We start from the raw sequence: 15,601 nt of genomic DNA on the forward strand, positions 1-15,601 counted from the left end.
ATAGTAGTTAAGCTTAATTATATAGCACTGCTAAAATAGCAGAGCTCAGTGAAAATTAAATTATACACAGTAACTATATCATGTGGTCTCATTATATTTTTCACTCACTATAAGTCTGTTTTATGTTATTTATAGCTTCCTATTCATGTAGAAACTAGGAGCAAACTAGGGAATATTTGTGGCAGCAATTTGTGAAAACAGCCCTCCAGCATCATTCCAACCATGTTGTGTTCCCCTTTCCACAAAATTGTTGACATTATTAGTGTGTCTCATAGATTGTTCAACTTTTCATAAGGAAAAGTAAAATAACAATAGAATTAACCATAGTTAGTTATGGTCTCTCACCTGAGCGAACACTTCTTGCCTCTATGTCTTTGGCAGTCCCTGAAGACAGCTATCTTGAGTGATCCCTGCCCTGCAGCAGAGGTGGGGGCACCTCCGCAAGGATGGTTACAGATCCATTCCTACTTCCCAGCTGGAGGCATCCAGCAGGCAGTTCAGGAAAGCCTCCTCACACTTCGTAACTTTCCTTTCTCATCCACTTAGGATGTTTACAAGCCTCGTCGGAAGTACAAACGCCAACAGGGAGCTGAGTTGCTGCTTGATGAAGAATCTCGAATTCATGCTACACTTTTGGAGTATGGCAGGTAATGAACTGGTTTCAAGCTAAGTGTCTGTTTTATAAAGCCATTTAAAAGAAAAGTTTGGCATAACTGGGTTGGCTTCTACCTGATTGAGTTTACTATTTTCAGACATGAGATTTCCATTATTAGGGATTTTTCTCTCTGATATTAAAATGCCATGGGTAGTCTTCGCAATTCCCCTCTGGAAATGTGTATGTAGCTATGTACTAGGCTTTGCCTTCCTTAAGGAGTTAAGGGGTTTGGAGCATTTTCAGAGGCCAGGCTGGTGTACCCTTCATTGCTTGCCATTTACTGAAATCTTTAATTAAATGGAAGAAATGGAGGCACTTTCAGCAGTTTCAACCAAGTATTAGAGTAATAATTTTTGTTTTCCAGGAAGATTGTTTCGACTAGAAAAATGGAAATTTCAGAAACAGTTTTTATTTTATATCCTTAGTGTTTTCTTAAAAAAAAAAACCCACAATTGATTGGTGCTGAGTATTAACCTTCATTTATGTCCTACATTCTCTACTTAGGGTAACTGATCCTTTGATGTGAGTATGTCTCCTCGTACTTTGTTCTTTGTGCTGTGACATCTTCCTCCATGCTGCTCTGCCACACATTCCAACCCTTGTTGGATGGCTGAAACTAACTGCACCATCACTAGCAATTCCCTGAGTGAACATATGATGGCTTTCTCCTCTAGGGTACTGGAGAGAACTTGAGAAAACTAGGCTTCATTATTCTTGCTTTGTTTTTGCAGTGATAGTGTGAGGTCAAGTCTTTCCCTCCCAAGAATAAACTAGTCTGATCCAAAAGAAGTTGGATTTGTTTTAGCCCTAAGCCAGGTACAGTGGCTGTCCTCGCAGCTCACCAGTTGCTGCTGTGAATTGAATACCTCCTCTGAGTCAGGCACCACCTGCACCAGCCACATAATTTTGGCCCAGCACAAAATGAAAATAAATGGCTACTCATTAAGAACTATTAATGATGACTAACTATTAAGAATTTTAGAGAACTGGTGGAGTGGGCTCAAGCAGTAAGAGTGCCTGCCTAGTAGGCATGAGACCCTGAATTTAAACTCCAGGCCCCCCACCCCCTCAAAAAAAGAATTTAGAACAGCAACAATCACCAAGTGAAAGACCTTTCTAAGCTTGGGTCCCTGTGCAAGTAGATGGTTTGCATGCTTAAGGAAGCCAAGGCCTGGTTGCAAGTGGGTAGGGGAAGCTTCAAAGCTCTGGACGAGCCAGCACTGGAGAGAAGCTCTGTGGTGTCACATGTCCCAGAGCCAAGGAGTACTTAGGGGTTGTAGTGGAATTTATCAGTTTAGATTGTTGGTGGTCTGTATTTTTTTTCCATTTTCATAGAAAATCATACACTTATGGGGATGAAAAGATGGCAGAGATTCAGTAAATTGCTTATTAAATTCCTTACTAAGACCATGTTGATAGTATTTCAATATCTTGCTCTGAAATTCTGTTTCAAATGGGACCTTTAAAAGTATGTGTGTTGTAGATGGTATCATTGTCCCCATATGAAAGCTGGGGAAATTCAGAATATCCCCAGCCATCCTGGACTAGACAGGGCAGTTTGATGCCAGTATGTGGCTTGGCTCCCTTTAGGAAAGGGAACAAGGCACACATTTCATGTGTAACTCCTCTCAAATTCTGAATATGAGAAAGAGCAAAGAGTCTTAATCCCAGTTTTTGTTTCTGCTGGTGGGATCATGCTGACAGACTGATTTCTAAATATGGGGTAGGTGTGCTATGAAGGTTTTGGGGTTTTGTTTCTTTTAGGAGAGGAGTCATTTTGCTTTCTTTTTTGGCTTTTCTGGCAGGGAGAGGTTAAGTTTGTGGGAGATGGAGTAATGGATACTTTGGACATTCTGATAGTTCATGTAGCTCATAAACCTCACAAGAAGAATAATGGTGACATTCAGAAAGATTAGAAAGTAACTTGCCAAAGGTCACTGAACTAGTAAGAGGCTCAGCTTGAGGCTTGAACTCAGGTCTCTTGTTCTGCAAAAGTATATCATTATCCTTGTCTGCAAACATTGTTTGAGGCTCCAGTGAGAGTGTATTGTTAGGCTTATGGTTTTAGAAAGACAGGCCCAGTGTTGGTTGTTTGGTCTAGACTGAACAAGAAGAGAGTGACTACTGAAACTGACAGAACAAATTGGATAACACTTAAAGGGATTCCCCTGCCTGTTCAATTCTTAGTACTCCATAGAGCTCTTTCCCATTAAATAGGTATCATATAACTGTATATATAACTACATATATATATATATAACTAATATATGTGTATGTATGTGTGTGTACATATATAAAGTGAATTTTAGCAATTTGTCCAGTGTAGAAAACACTCAGAGGCTATCACTGTTTTTCTTGTAACTGTCATTGTCAACAGCTAGTTTTCAGGTCTTACATGTATGCCCTTGAATATGATCTGTAGGGTCAAATAAGGGTTCCATCCTGAACCTCCCTTTCTGTTTCTCCTTTTCCCTATGCACTCCTTACCCCAGCACTAGCCTTCCTTCCAGCGTGTGTATGCTATCAGACAAAACTGGCCATTGCTGGATCTCCACTGAACGTCTCCCCTCATCAACTGGTGTTCCCAAATTCATCATCCCCACTAACATGGCACTGTAACTTTAAGAATCTAAATCCTTCAGCTGTGTCACTGTTTCTGTTCTACCTCCTCTCATCTCTTGACAAGGGAGAAAGATTTTGATTCCTAGAGCAAGAAGGTCAGTATCAGAGGATATTCATCATAGCCTTATGACCATAGTGCCCGCTGGCTCTGATGTCACCATTCTAACTCCCTCCTTTTCCAACTCTCAGCTGCTCAAATAAGACTGGACTTTGAGCCTGGCCAGCCATGACAAAGGTCTTAAAGACTGTATATCTGTTAAAAACATGTTTGAGTATATTTTTAAATGTTACAATGTTGTAATAACAAGACTTAATAGTTTTAATTTAATATTTCAGTTTTATTATTGGTTCAACCAACTTTTAGAAACTAACTTACATACCTAACCATGTATAAAACTGGTCCTATGGGGAAATGCATCTTATGTGCTGAATATTTGACTTACAAGTGGAATTTTGGAGCAAATTATATGTGTCCCCTGTGATGATAAGTCCTGTGATATACTCATTGAAAGTAGTTGGTAAATTCCTGTTGAAGGAACACAGAGTTTACAGTATTATATAAATCTAAAACAGGCAAATTTGTAGAGACAGAAAGTAGATTAGTAGTAGCCAGGAACTGTGGAAAGGAAGAAATTGAGACTAATTACTAATAGGTACAGTTTTTTTGGCAGGGAGTGGGTAACAGAACTTTCTGGATTTAGATAGTGGTGATGGTTGCACAGCATAGTGCACTAAAAACCACTGAAGTATATATTTTAAAATAACAAATTTTGTATTACATGAGTTATAAATTATTTAAAAAACTAGTACATGAAAAATATCTTTTCCTTCAGGAGCTCAACAGGCAGGTTTTAGGGTGGAAGGGGCTACACATACAAGTAATTATCTTATACTGTGTAATGAGTGCTTGTGGTATAAATGCAGAAATACCCTACTGGGAGGCTAACCTAGTTTTAGGTGGTTAGAAGAGTTTTCCTAGAGCCTCTGTCTTGAAAGAGGAGCAGATGGGATCTGGGAATTGGGTCACTCAGGTTTAGTTGTTTACTAAATATTCCAGGGCCTTTGATGAGGGCTGTCTGCCTGAAGGTATGTCTTCTGCCCTATGGGTCTCTGCAGACTAAAGGCCTGGAGAACCAGGACATGATCTGGATACAAGGATACTTCTAGGAGTGGGAAGCTTTGGCGAGATCACATGTGGGTCAGGGTTCCCTGGTTGAGAATATAGTGTCTGAGATGAGTTTCAGCAGAAGGGCTTTTTTGATCACAGAAGTTGATGGGAACTAGACTTAGCCAGGATCAGACCTCTGCCAAAATCAGGATGCTATCTCTGCGAAACCAGGAAGCCACTGTGACTGCTGCTGGCCCCAGATTAGGCTGCTTCTAGTGTGATACATGCCAGCACAGTGGATCCTCTTTTTTCCTCATTTAACTGTTCTACATGTACAGCTCTAGTAAATGCATCTGATTGATGGGACCTAAGTACTCAGGGAGTATGAAAATAGTCTGTTGTTTTCCAGTCTCTGCATTATAGGAAAATGCAATTGATATTGATTAAGCCCATTTACAGAGTGTACCATAAAGCCCTTTACAGAATTTGTATAGAGATTCAAAGTTTAACTATAGATTAAATCTGCTACATTTTGGGCCTGTAGATTTGTGCCTAAAGTATGGGCTCGCTTCCCAGCAGGAATTTTTTGGTCTCTAATTATGTGGCAGCCTATTTAAGGCTTGGTGATACTTGGGGCATTTTGATTTCTCCAACTTTTTCATTTATGTTTAGTTTACTCATTCAACAAATACTAGAAATACAAAATGTAAAAGTGGAATTATTGCCCTCAGGGAGAAGGATGCAGACATGCAACTAGGTGGTTGGGCATAATTGCCATCTGGGAAGTGAAAGGAGCATGCACTGAGGCAGGATGCACGCACACACACACACACACACACACACACACACACACACACACTCACTATGGTAGAGCTTTGGAGAGGTGAATAGGGAAGTAGGAAGAGAGCAAAGAACAGTTCAGCCTGTGCAAAGCTTGCTGTTCAGACAGTAGATGGAGCAAGAGTGTGTGAAGCAAGTTGCTAGGGATGAGGCTGAGCCTTAGTCAAGGCCATGGACCTGAGGGAGGTGAACGTGGATCAAGCCAGAGTGAAATTGGATTAAGAATGGGTAGAATGGCCATGCACAGTGGCTCAAGTCTGTAATTCTAGCTACTCTGCAGCCAGGAATTGGAAGGATATCATGGTTCAAGGCCAGCCCAGGTAAAAAGTTCACGAGATCCCTTTTCAACAGTGGCTGATCTCCTTGGCACATGCTTGTGACCCCAGCTATGCAGGGAAGCATAACTAGGAGGACCGTGGTCCAGGCCAGCCTGAGCTCAAAGCAAGACTCTATCTCAAAAATAACCAACAACACAGAAAGAGCTGGTACTGTGGCTCTGTGGTGAGCACCTGCCTACTAAGCATGAGACCCTGAGTTCAATCCCCAGTTCTCCCCTCCCACCACCACTGGATAGGAACAGTGGTGGGAGGAGACTGCAGGTCTTAGACCAGTAGAGACAGCACTGACCAGCAGATGAGGCATAGCCAGAGCTGGGATAGAGTGAAACCCCTAATTGATTTTTCTTAAATGGTTGCATGTAATTTTTTTTTCAGTTCAAACTAAAGTATATGAGCCAGGGTGTTTTGCATTATGCTTTTTTGTTTTTTGGTTGAAAAGTTTTTGCAAAAAACATAGACTAAATAGAGCCAGAAAATAAACTAATTTAAACTGAAGGGTGTGTGTATGTGCGTGTGTGTGTTGTAAGGTTGCATGAAGTGAATACACATTGTTGACATCACGCTTGGGTTATGCTTAAGAATAAAACGTGCAGGACTCAGAATGACTAAAATAATACTGAGGAGCATTGTCAGCTTGAGCAAATACATTCAAACTTGTTCACACTGATATTTTAAAAGCATTAAGCTTACACTATGGCTCTGAAATGCTGTTCCTGATTCAGAGTAATAACTGCACTTTAAGGAAATGTTGCACTCTATACTATTGGAGAGTTCCCTTTTATAGTATTTGTATAGCAAATAGCATGTTTGGCCTTTTATTCAAAAGCTGGTAGAATATACTTCAGTGTAAGACACTTGAAACATTTTCTCCAAGCACCAAATAGCCTACATCCTCTTTGCTTGTCTTGTAAAAAATCCAACCAAAATGCATTTATTGGAATTTATTGTGATTTTTAAGTAGTAATTGAATTCCACACCCCCCACCCCCTTTTTTTTTTGTGGCTTGCAGGAGATACGGATTTACCCGCCAGAGCAAAACAGAGAAGGTAAGAAAAACATAGGTTATGGGAGATAGCAGCACCTTCCCCTTTTGGCCTCTGCCTGACAGGTGGGCAGCAGCTCCCTGGAAAACCCATGAGGAGTGTGACGAAAGGGTTACTTGCCATCCAGGTGCTGGGCCCTGGGCAGACTGAGGCCACAGGATGTGCCAGTTGCCTTAGGACCCTGCTCTCCATCCTAGAATTTCTAGCATCTTCTTCTGTATGCCAGGGAGCTCAAGCAGTAGTCTCATCTCTGGGCTTGAGGTGAAGGGTGACTGAAATTGTGGTCTTGGGTTAATGAAGTGGACTCTAAAAGTGTGAGGAGGAAGTCCTCTCAGAACTTCCAGTATACTCCTCATCTAATGACAGGTCCCTAGACAGATGAGAACAGGATGCTAGCAGTGAGATAGAATTAATTTTTAAATTATAAGTCTGCCCTCTACCAAGGTAGCCAAGTGTGGAAGAGCTAGGGAAATTAGGCTCGGGTCGTCCAACTTCATGAAGGAATCTCAAAGATTTCCATTAGTTTATGTATTTATTAATGATCCTTAATTATCAGCAACAGGGCAGGCACATTAATCTTACAATACCAAACTCTTACCATGTTCCAGGTCCTTTGTTAAGGGCTTTGCATGTATTTTTTCACTTACTTCCTGAAACAGCTCAGTAAGGAGGATAACTTATTCCTGGTTTTTAGGTCAGAGAGGCTCAGTGATTGTCCAAGTTCACACAGTCCTAAAGTGCCATAATAAGAATTCAAACTGAGGTCTGTGTGACATCAAAGCCTGCACTTTTAACCACTGCCTTGTGAATAATCAAGTGCCCTCTAAAGTGGACAGTGGCTTCTTAAGAAGAGGCTCACAGCTTGAAATCTGTTAATGACTCTCTTGCTCCTTGCCTGACTTCCAGATTTTCTTGACTAGGATACATTCTTCCTGATGTTCTCCTGCTATCCTATCGACTTTTCAGCTCCCCAGCCTCCGTCTGCTTCCTGGGATGATTGTCTCAGTCATTGGAGGCTCTGACAGTTACCAAGAGAGAGTGTTGTAAAGCTAGACTGGTTAGTTTCAAATCCTAGCTCCTCTCCTTTACTGTGTATGACTGGATAATTTGTATAATCATCGAAGTGTAGCTCACAGCATCTGTAAAATAGGGCAGTCACAGCATTGTTGTGAAAACTAAAATATAAAGGACCTACAATGATCCAACACATTGTAAATATTTAATAAGCATTAAATATTAGTAGTAGTATTAGTTTGTTAGCAGTAGTCATACACTGATTATAATATCTTCTTTTTTTGATTTTCCCATTTATTTTTCCCAAATTTATGTTTTAACTCAATCAAATAATCATTTCCTGCAGAGCAGCGTATTTTCTAGACACGAGTCAACATCAGTGTGTAATCTGGTAATAATGTAAGGATTAGATGTGTGTATTTAGTTTGATGTGTAATTTGAGTTGGAAAGGAATTTGGTGTATATGACTACATTCTGAAATAAGGAAGTTTGGTTAGAACTGCAAAAATCATGAGGTGCCCATGAAATAGTATTCAAATTGGGCTCGTCTTGTTCTGATATCAGATGGCACATTTGACCTGGCGGTCTTATCCCCGCATAGATATGTCCAAATAGTTAAGAGCTCAGGGTGTTCTGTGGGCAATGGTAAACTTGTTATAGGAAAGCATCCTAGAGTTGGAATGGTCTTAGAAGGGCCTCTGAGACTAATCTTCACTTTCAACCTACAAGACCCTGATATTAAAGGTCAATTGTAAGCCTATGGCCACCCAGATGATGGACGGCAGAGGTGGAATTAAAACCAAGAGCTGTATATTTTCAGCCCATGTTTAGGGAAGAGCAGTTTATCTGAGCTGTCTTGAATGGGACCAGTACATCAAGAGCCTGAGGTTAGGTCAGAGCATGCACCTTGAACAACAGATGAAGCAGCTAGATTTGATTTTCAAACTTTTTTGACCACTCTTAGCAATAAAAATTTTAATTTTTGTTGTGATTCAGTACACATACTGACACCCCACAAAACCAAACTTTACTAAGTAGCACTGAACCTTTTATCATCTACAAAGTATCCTGACACCCCTAAAAGCCAAACTTTACTAAGTAGTACTTAACTTTTTACTACTATTACTTTTATCTGTTCTGTTACTTTTATTTGAGTAGATGTTAGTCATATCTGCTAAAATACTTTCTTGTTCCATTAATGGGTCTTAGCTGGCAATTTGAAGAAACACTGCTCTTGCAGCGATCTGCCCTGAGGTTGTTAAACAGGGGGAAGACCCCATCAAAGAGTAACAGCAAGTCTGGCAATTGTGTGTGGTCCAGTGTTCATTTAATCAGAGGCAGTTCTGTGACAGAAACAGACATCGCCAGCCAGTGACATGTGGAGCGCAGGCTCAGCCTTTGGACCATCTGTTCTCTCTTGGATTGACTCAGCTCTCAGATCACTGTTTCTTTCACAAGCTCATGCCTTTTGGAGACTTTGCTGAGTCTCTCCAACTCTGATGCTCAGCTGTTTTCACATCTTCCTTGCAGGCTGAGGACAAGAAAATGACACTTGCTGCAGGGCTGTCAGCTACAGAAAAAACAGATGCCCATGAGGAAGATGAGCTTCAAGCAGCTGAAGAGGTGCGTGGCCTAAGTTGTCCCTCTCTAAGTCACTTGAGAAGAGCTTGTGCTCCATTCCTAGCTTTCCCAAATGGCCAGCTGCTGGGAGCTGCCTTCCATGCCTTGCAGTTCCCTTCCATCACCCATCTTGAGGCTCACACTAAACCAGATCAAGGAAACAACCCTGGGATTTTGCAGAGAGCCTGGTGTAGTTGTTTGCTTCAGTCTTATGTGGTCAGAATTGCTCACTATTGCTTCTTCCATTCCTCTTTCAGCAGCGCATTCAGTCACTGATGAACAAGATGACAGCCATGGCAAATGAGGAGGTGAGGGACTGTGGGGAGTGGTGGGGGTGCATGGAGATGGGTACATGGCATACCCTCTGCTCTCGAGGGCATCATCCTAAGGGATCACTTTCTCTAGAACCCATTCTGTCCAGTAGTGCTGAGGCCTGCTCCTCAGCACTGGGAAGCTTTTTGTAGTGCATAGTGTTGCTCTTTAGGAGGGAGACTTGAAGAATGTCCCTGGCGGAACAGCTCACAGGCCTCTGCAGAGGGGCAAGTTAAGCCCTGCTCCTCCATAACCACAAGTTCCACCTGTGCTGAAGGAGGCCCTGTCTAAAGTTTCATTCTGAAACCAGCTAGGTAGGAGATGGAATCCCAGGTTTATAGTTGGTCTTCCTAGAGCGCAAAGCCCTTGCAGACGTTTTAGCCACATGCTTGGAAAGGATCATTTCTTTTGAGGCCAGAAAAGGCCTATGGCAGTAAGGACATATTTTGGTAGCTTGATTTCCCTTTTGCTCTTCTCTGAGTCCTAGCCCTCTAAGTGCCCTAAAGGCTCAGTTTAGTGACCCTCATGAGTCTAGCACATGGGGGCATGGGGGTGAAGAATGGTTTTCTGGGGGGTACTCAGGGCCCAAGGGGAAGATAGCACAGCCATTTGCGTGACTCAGGAAATGAGAGGTGGCTCTGACATTGTCCTGAGGATGTTTTCTCCCTTCCTTGTTGATGAAGAAGTTGGTAAAGCCAACTTTCATATTTTGCAATAATACTGAGTGTTGAGGATTTCCAGTTCTGTGAAAGACAAGCCATGGACTTCAGAACACACCCCCATGTGATTGCAGAGCCGTCTCACTGCAAGCTCCGTGGGCCAGATTGTGGGCCTCTGCTCCGCTGAGATCAAGCAGATTGTGTCTGAGTATGCAGAGAAGGTAGGTGGGTGCCCATTGGAGTCTGTGCCTCAGGTAATGCCCCAAAACTTTGTTCTCCCACTTCCTTCCCCCTGCAGTTGTGAAGTCTGATTCTAATTTATTAGCTATGTTTGTCAAAAACTTAGATACTCTACTTTACCATGTACAGCCATCAGCATTTGCCTATTAGCTAAATTAATTTTGTTCTACAGTGCCCATTTTTTATAAATATTAAGAGAAAATTCTGTCTCTTATCATGGTCACATTTGATACATTGTTGCCTGAGGTATGACACAGGCATTTTTCCTTCCCTATCACACTTATAACTCAGGCCCAGTTTTATGACTGGGCTGAGGAATGAAGCTTTTTTGCCTCTTAGGAGATAAACCCCATAACTCAGCCAAGCCCAAGGCAAAATTTTTTGTTCTACTTTATTAAAAGAGTATAAAATGAACAAAAGCCTCACAGCCATATTTCAGCATTAATTTTTTTTTCCAATCCTCAGAAAAAGCAGGAGGACCTTGAATATTTCAGGGAGGAGGTGATTAATCACTTTGCACCTAACTGATTCTAGTCTGGCTAAGATGTAGTATAGGCAAGATCTGATTTATAAGGCATTGTTTCACATTCCTCCTTCCTCAGCCTTACACATTTTGCTACCTTAAAATGTTGATGTCTGCTGGAGCATTTAGCTTTGCTTTCCTTATCTCCAAATCCTTGACAACAAATTAGTTCCACCTTTACCTTCTGCAACGATGACCTTCTGAAATGATTGCACAGATGGTATAGTCAGGGAAAAAGTGTTGCCTGTAACCTGAATATGATCTGCTATAAACATAGCAAGCAATCATCTCCCACCAAGTGGGGGAGCTTCTGAGAGAGACAGTAATAAGTTGGAATGTGTGGGACAGGGTTTCCTTGTCCCCAAGTAAATGCTTCTGAACATAGGCTTTCTAATCCAGCTCTCCTAGACTCCAGAGTACTCTGTCTTTCCATTTGCAACCTAGAAAGGATGAAACCAAAGTGCCATCTGAGATTTGACCAGAAAAAGATTTTGGTTATCCTAAAAGTGTAAATAAACTCAAAAGAATTGAAGCTGTAGTTGTAGAAACAGTGATTAAGTCATCACCCTCAGAAGAAAGTGCCTTGGTCTCCTGTCAATACACACAACTAAATGGCAAGTGTGATTATGCTCTACCCATAAGTTGCTACATAATGTTCCTGAATGCAGCTATTCAGGGGAAAAAAAAAGACACTAGATCAGGCATCCATTGCTGTATCTGCAGAGACTCTGATTTCTATCTTCAGTCTTATCCACTGTGAGCAGATAGGAGCTTGGATTATTGAAGGAGAGAAAGTGAGCAGGCAGCCACTCCATTGGTTGGAAGTGTACCTCTCCTCGCCAGCTCTTTCCCATTTAGGAGCCTAGGAATGCAAAAGCTTACTTGCCTACCCCAGGCAGCCCTGCATTTGCTGTGTTTCCCCCTGGGCTTCTGTCCCTCATCTCCTGAGTTTTGTCATTCTAACCTTGTGCTGTGATCTCAATCCACTTCTGAGGACTGCATGCTGGTATTAATCCTAGATTGTCTTTCATTGTCATTCTTCTAAAACTGAGTGAAATTAGAAGTAATTTTGGATAGAAAGCAACACCAAGTCTCTTTCTAAGAAAGTGTCTAATTAGATTTTGCATGAAAAATTGGAGAAGGTCAAATGTTCACTGTTTATCTGTTGTTTTCATTTAGGAGATCATTTGGCATTAAAGTTGATTTTTTAAAAAATTGCTTTTAATCCTATTCCCATATCACAGTTATTTCACATTTGTATATTATCTTCTGTTTGTCCCCACATGTCCACAACTGTGCATAGTTGCTATCCTTATTTGTGTTTGAGAGAGGTAGGACAGTGCCGTGATTAGAAACACAGCATGTGAAAGTGTATTTTCACTCATATCTGTCTCCTTCGCTCTCAGCTATGAGTTTGGCCAATTATTTAACTTCTCTTTGCCCCAGTACCTTCATCTGTAAAATGAGAATAATACTACTTTCAGGCATTATGAAGATTCATTGCCTCTAAACAGTGCACATTTTAGCTCTTCAGTTACTACACTTCTGTTGTATCATCTCTGAGACATTTTTCATGCTTCTTAACTTTCACATTTCTTTGAACATATGTAATTTGTGTGTTAATACAACACAATTCAGTAAACATTTCTCATTAAACTTTTCTTAAGCTATTTCTGTTTGCCTTATAGATAATATTATGAAGTCTGAGTTTCTGCTAAAGGTTTTTTGGGATTTAGATGGTTGGTCTTAGATGGAGGGTTGTGACTCCTCCTCAGTGCTGATTTACACACAGGTTGTAACAATATAAAACATTATAAGTTGTCAAGGGTCTTCCCAGCATACCCCCAACTTTGATGTTGAGGGCTTCCAGCTTTTATGTTCATTTGTCTTACTTGCTATGTAGTAGATATAAAATGTACTGCTTTGACCCACTGGGAATTGAAGGTGGTTCCATTTTTTGTTATTGTTGTTTATTTTCTCCCATGTGTTGTCTACAACAGATTTTGCTCATCTCTCTTTTGGAACATGTGATATTTTCCTTATAAATTTGAATAAATTCTATATTCTAAATTTAAATATTTTGTCACTGTGATGCTAGTTTTCTTGGGCAATCGTTTTATTTTTCTGTTGTTTCTTGTTCTATATAAGGAGTTCGTACCTAAATCTGTCAATCTTTTTCGTTGTTATTTTTTCCTATTTTTGTTTGTTTGTTTGTGACATGGTCTTCCTACATAGTCCAGGCTGGCCTTGAACTTGTAATCTCCTTCTACCTCAGCCTCCCTAGCTCTGGGATGATGAGCAGGTACCACCATATCCAGTCCATTATTATTTCCAAATGAGAGATTCACTGTTTTTCATGGACCTGATAAACTAGTCTTATTGTATTTCAGCTAATCTTTTATTTTAATTCTTTATCTTTTCTTTGTTTTTTTTTAATTATGTTTAACTCTTTAACCATTGTAAAGTTTACTTTTGTTTAATCTGAAGTGTGGATCCATCCTAGTTTTCTTATTCCCATCTATTTACCATAATATCATTTACCAAATACCTTTAGACTCATTGTGTCATACTTAAGTTTCATTCTGTTTTTGCTTTATATCTAACTTTTAATGTAGGTAGACTCTTTTTTGTTTTATTGGTTTCTATTTTCATTCGAGTTTCATGATGAAGTCTTGTTTTTTTGTTGCTGTTGCTTGATTTGTCAGTTTGCTTGTTACTGCTTTGTCAGTGTCTTCCAGCTAAAGGCTAATTGTATTCAACTAGGAACACATTTGTGGTTGAACAAATTGGGTTTGTTGTTGATTGTAGTGAGGTAGCACGTGTACCAGTGGAATCTGGCCCCTCAGTAAGAGCCTTAGTACTCTGGGGGTGGTGATTCATCCATCTAATCCATGCACACAGAAGGTAGATGCAGGAAGAGTGTGAGTTTAAGGCCAGTCTAGGATACATAGTAAGATTCTATCTCAAAAAGGAAGGGAGGTAGGAAGGAGAGAAAGTGAGGGGAGTGAGGAGAGGAGAAAAGAGGAGAAGAAAAGACCTTAGTATAGAATTTAGATTTGTGTTATGTGGTTTTAGGATCACGGATGTGAGTTTTGTTCTGTGATGGATGCTATAAGAAAGGGTGCATCTATGAATGAGAATCTCAATAAATCGTATCTATAAGACAAGGGGAATGAAACAGTGTTAAAGCTGTATATGTGTATTATAGCTGGAATAAGAGATGTTTGGTCGTTTTTGTGATTTGGATGATGGTTATGTTTTGCAGTGTTTAGATGTGATTTGCTTGCTCACAGTGGCCTGGTCTGGTGTTGGTGTTCATTGAAGTTGTTTTTGTTTATCAAAGTTTGGTTGTGCATGCATAGGCAGCATCAAGGCCTTACTGATAGTACCAGGCTAGCTCTCAGATATCAGGGACTGCGTTTCTCATTCTCACATTGTTTTTTTATTTTGCTGCATAAAAATTTGACCAGAAACACAATAACTTAAAATACCTAACATTTATTATCTCATGGTTTCTATTGGTCAGTAGTTGGCCACAGCTTGGCATCCCCTGTTGCACACTCTCACTAGGCTGCAGTTAAGATGCTGGCTAGAGCTACATCTTCATCTGAGTCTCTACAAGAAAGGATCTGCTGCTTCTAAGCTTATGTGGTTGTTGGCATCATTCAGTTCCTTGTGACCTGTGAGCTTGGGTCACCACTTCTCATTGGCTGTTAGCTAAAGGCTACCCTCCTTGCCACTTGAGCCTTTCCACCCAACATTGTCACATACTTCATCAAAGCCAGCAAGAGAGAGGGTGTTTCCTGGTAGGACAGACATTGTAGTCTCATTTGACATGCTATAACATACATGTAATCACCTATATCTCAACACTTTTGCTATGTCCTGTTGTTTGACAGCAAGTCAGAGTTCCCACCTATCCAATGGAAAGAGATTACACAAAGGCAAATGAACACCAGGAGGTGGGGTCATGGGGCCATCTTAGGCTTATCACACTATTTACTTGTGTTTTTTTCTTATTGCCATAGATTGGGGTGAAGTTAGTCACTGGCATTTCACTTAAAATTGATGTTCCTGCCACCTTCAGATTTCAGCAATAAAAGTTTTTGAGGTAGAGATGAAATTGATGAATTTCAAGAGGAATCATTGGTATAATACTTGAGAAAAAAACCCAAGTTAGACTTACTAGCATGTGTTATTGCCTAGTGAAGAAAAGGGACAAAATAATTTTTGGAGGACAAAGTGTGAAAAATATTTTGTAACCAAGGAATAAATTGAACAGCCTACCCTTAGCAAGTGTTTGGAAAGTTGACAGGCTTTGTGGAAAGTTGACTAGAATATAAAATGAAGTAAAAATCATGTGCAAACTTCTCTTTCATTTTAAAATTCACAACTTCTTCTAACAGTGTAAACATGATAAATAATCCATGTGTTTCAAAGCCAGTCTCTGAGATACGTAACTCAATTTAATATAGTTCCTGTAAAGCCGCAGGGAAGAGCAATGTGAAGAAGCTTCCAGTTTTATAATTCATGAGTGCCAAGAGGCTCTGGGACAAGTAGCTCCATCTCTTTTGTTTCCAAAGTGTAGCACCCTTCCCCAGAATATGCTAGCTGAGGCTCTATTGTG

The 15,601-nt window shown here is 40.5% G+C and overlaps 1 protein-coding gene across 3 annotated transcripts in view; it reads left to right on the plus strand.

The window, feature by feature from the left end:
* The window catches only part of Ccdc93 (CCC complex scaffolding subunit CCDC93), a 175,226-nt gene that overhangs the window by 118,197 nt on the left and 41,428 nt on the right, over positions 1-15,601 (plus strand). For 2 of the 3 annotated variants that reach the window (XM_074070571.1, XM_074070569.1), the window contains exons 7-11: positions 547-647; positions 6,573-6,609; positions 9,151-9,243; positions 9,498-9,548; positions 10,346-10,432. In XM_074070571.1, the coding sequence (XP_073926672.1) occupies positions 547-647; positions 6,573-6,609; positions 9,151-9,243; positions 9,498-9,548; positions 10,346-10,432 (369 nt within the window). The remainder of the gene's footprint in view (positions 1-546; positions 648-6,572; positions 6,610-9,150; positions 9,244-9,497; positions 9,549-10,345; positions 10,433-15,601) is intronic. The other variant, XM_074070570.1, reaches the window with a different exon arrangement.

The sequence above is a fragment of the Castor canadensis genome, chromosome 4 (assembly GCF_047511655.1).
Source record: "Castor canadensis chromosome 4, mCasCan1.hap1v2, whole genome shotgun sequence".
In the NCBI taxonomy this organism is placed as follows: Eukaryota; Metazoa; Chordata; class Mammalia; order Rodentia; family Castoridae; genus Castor; species Castor canadensis.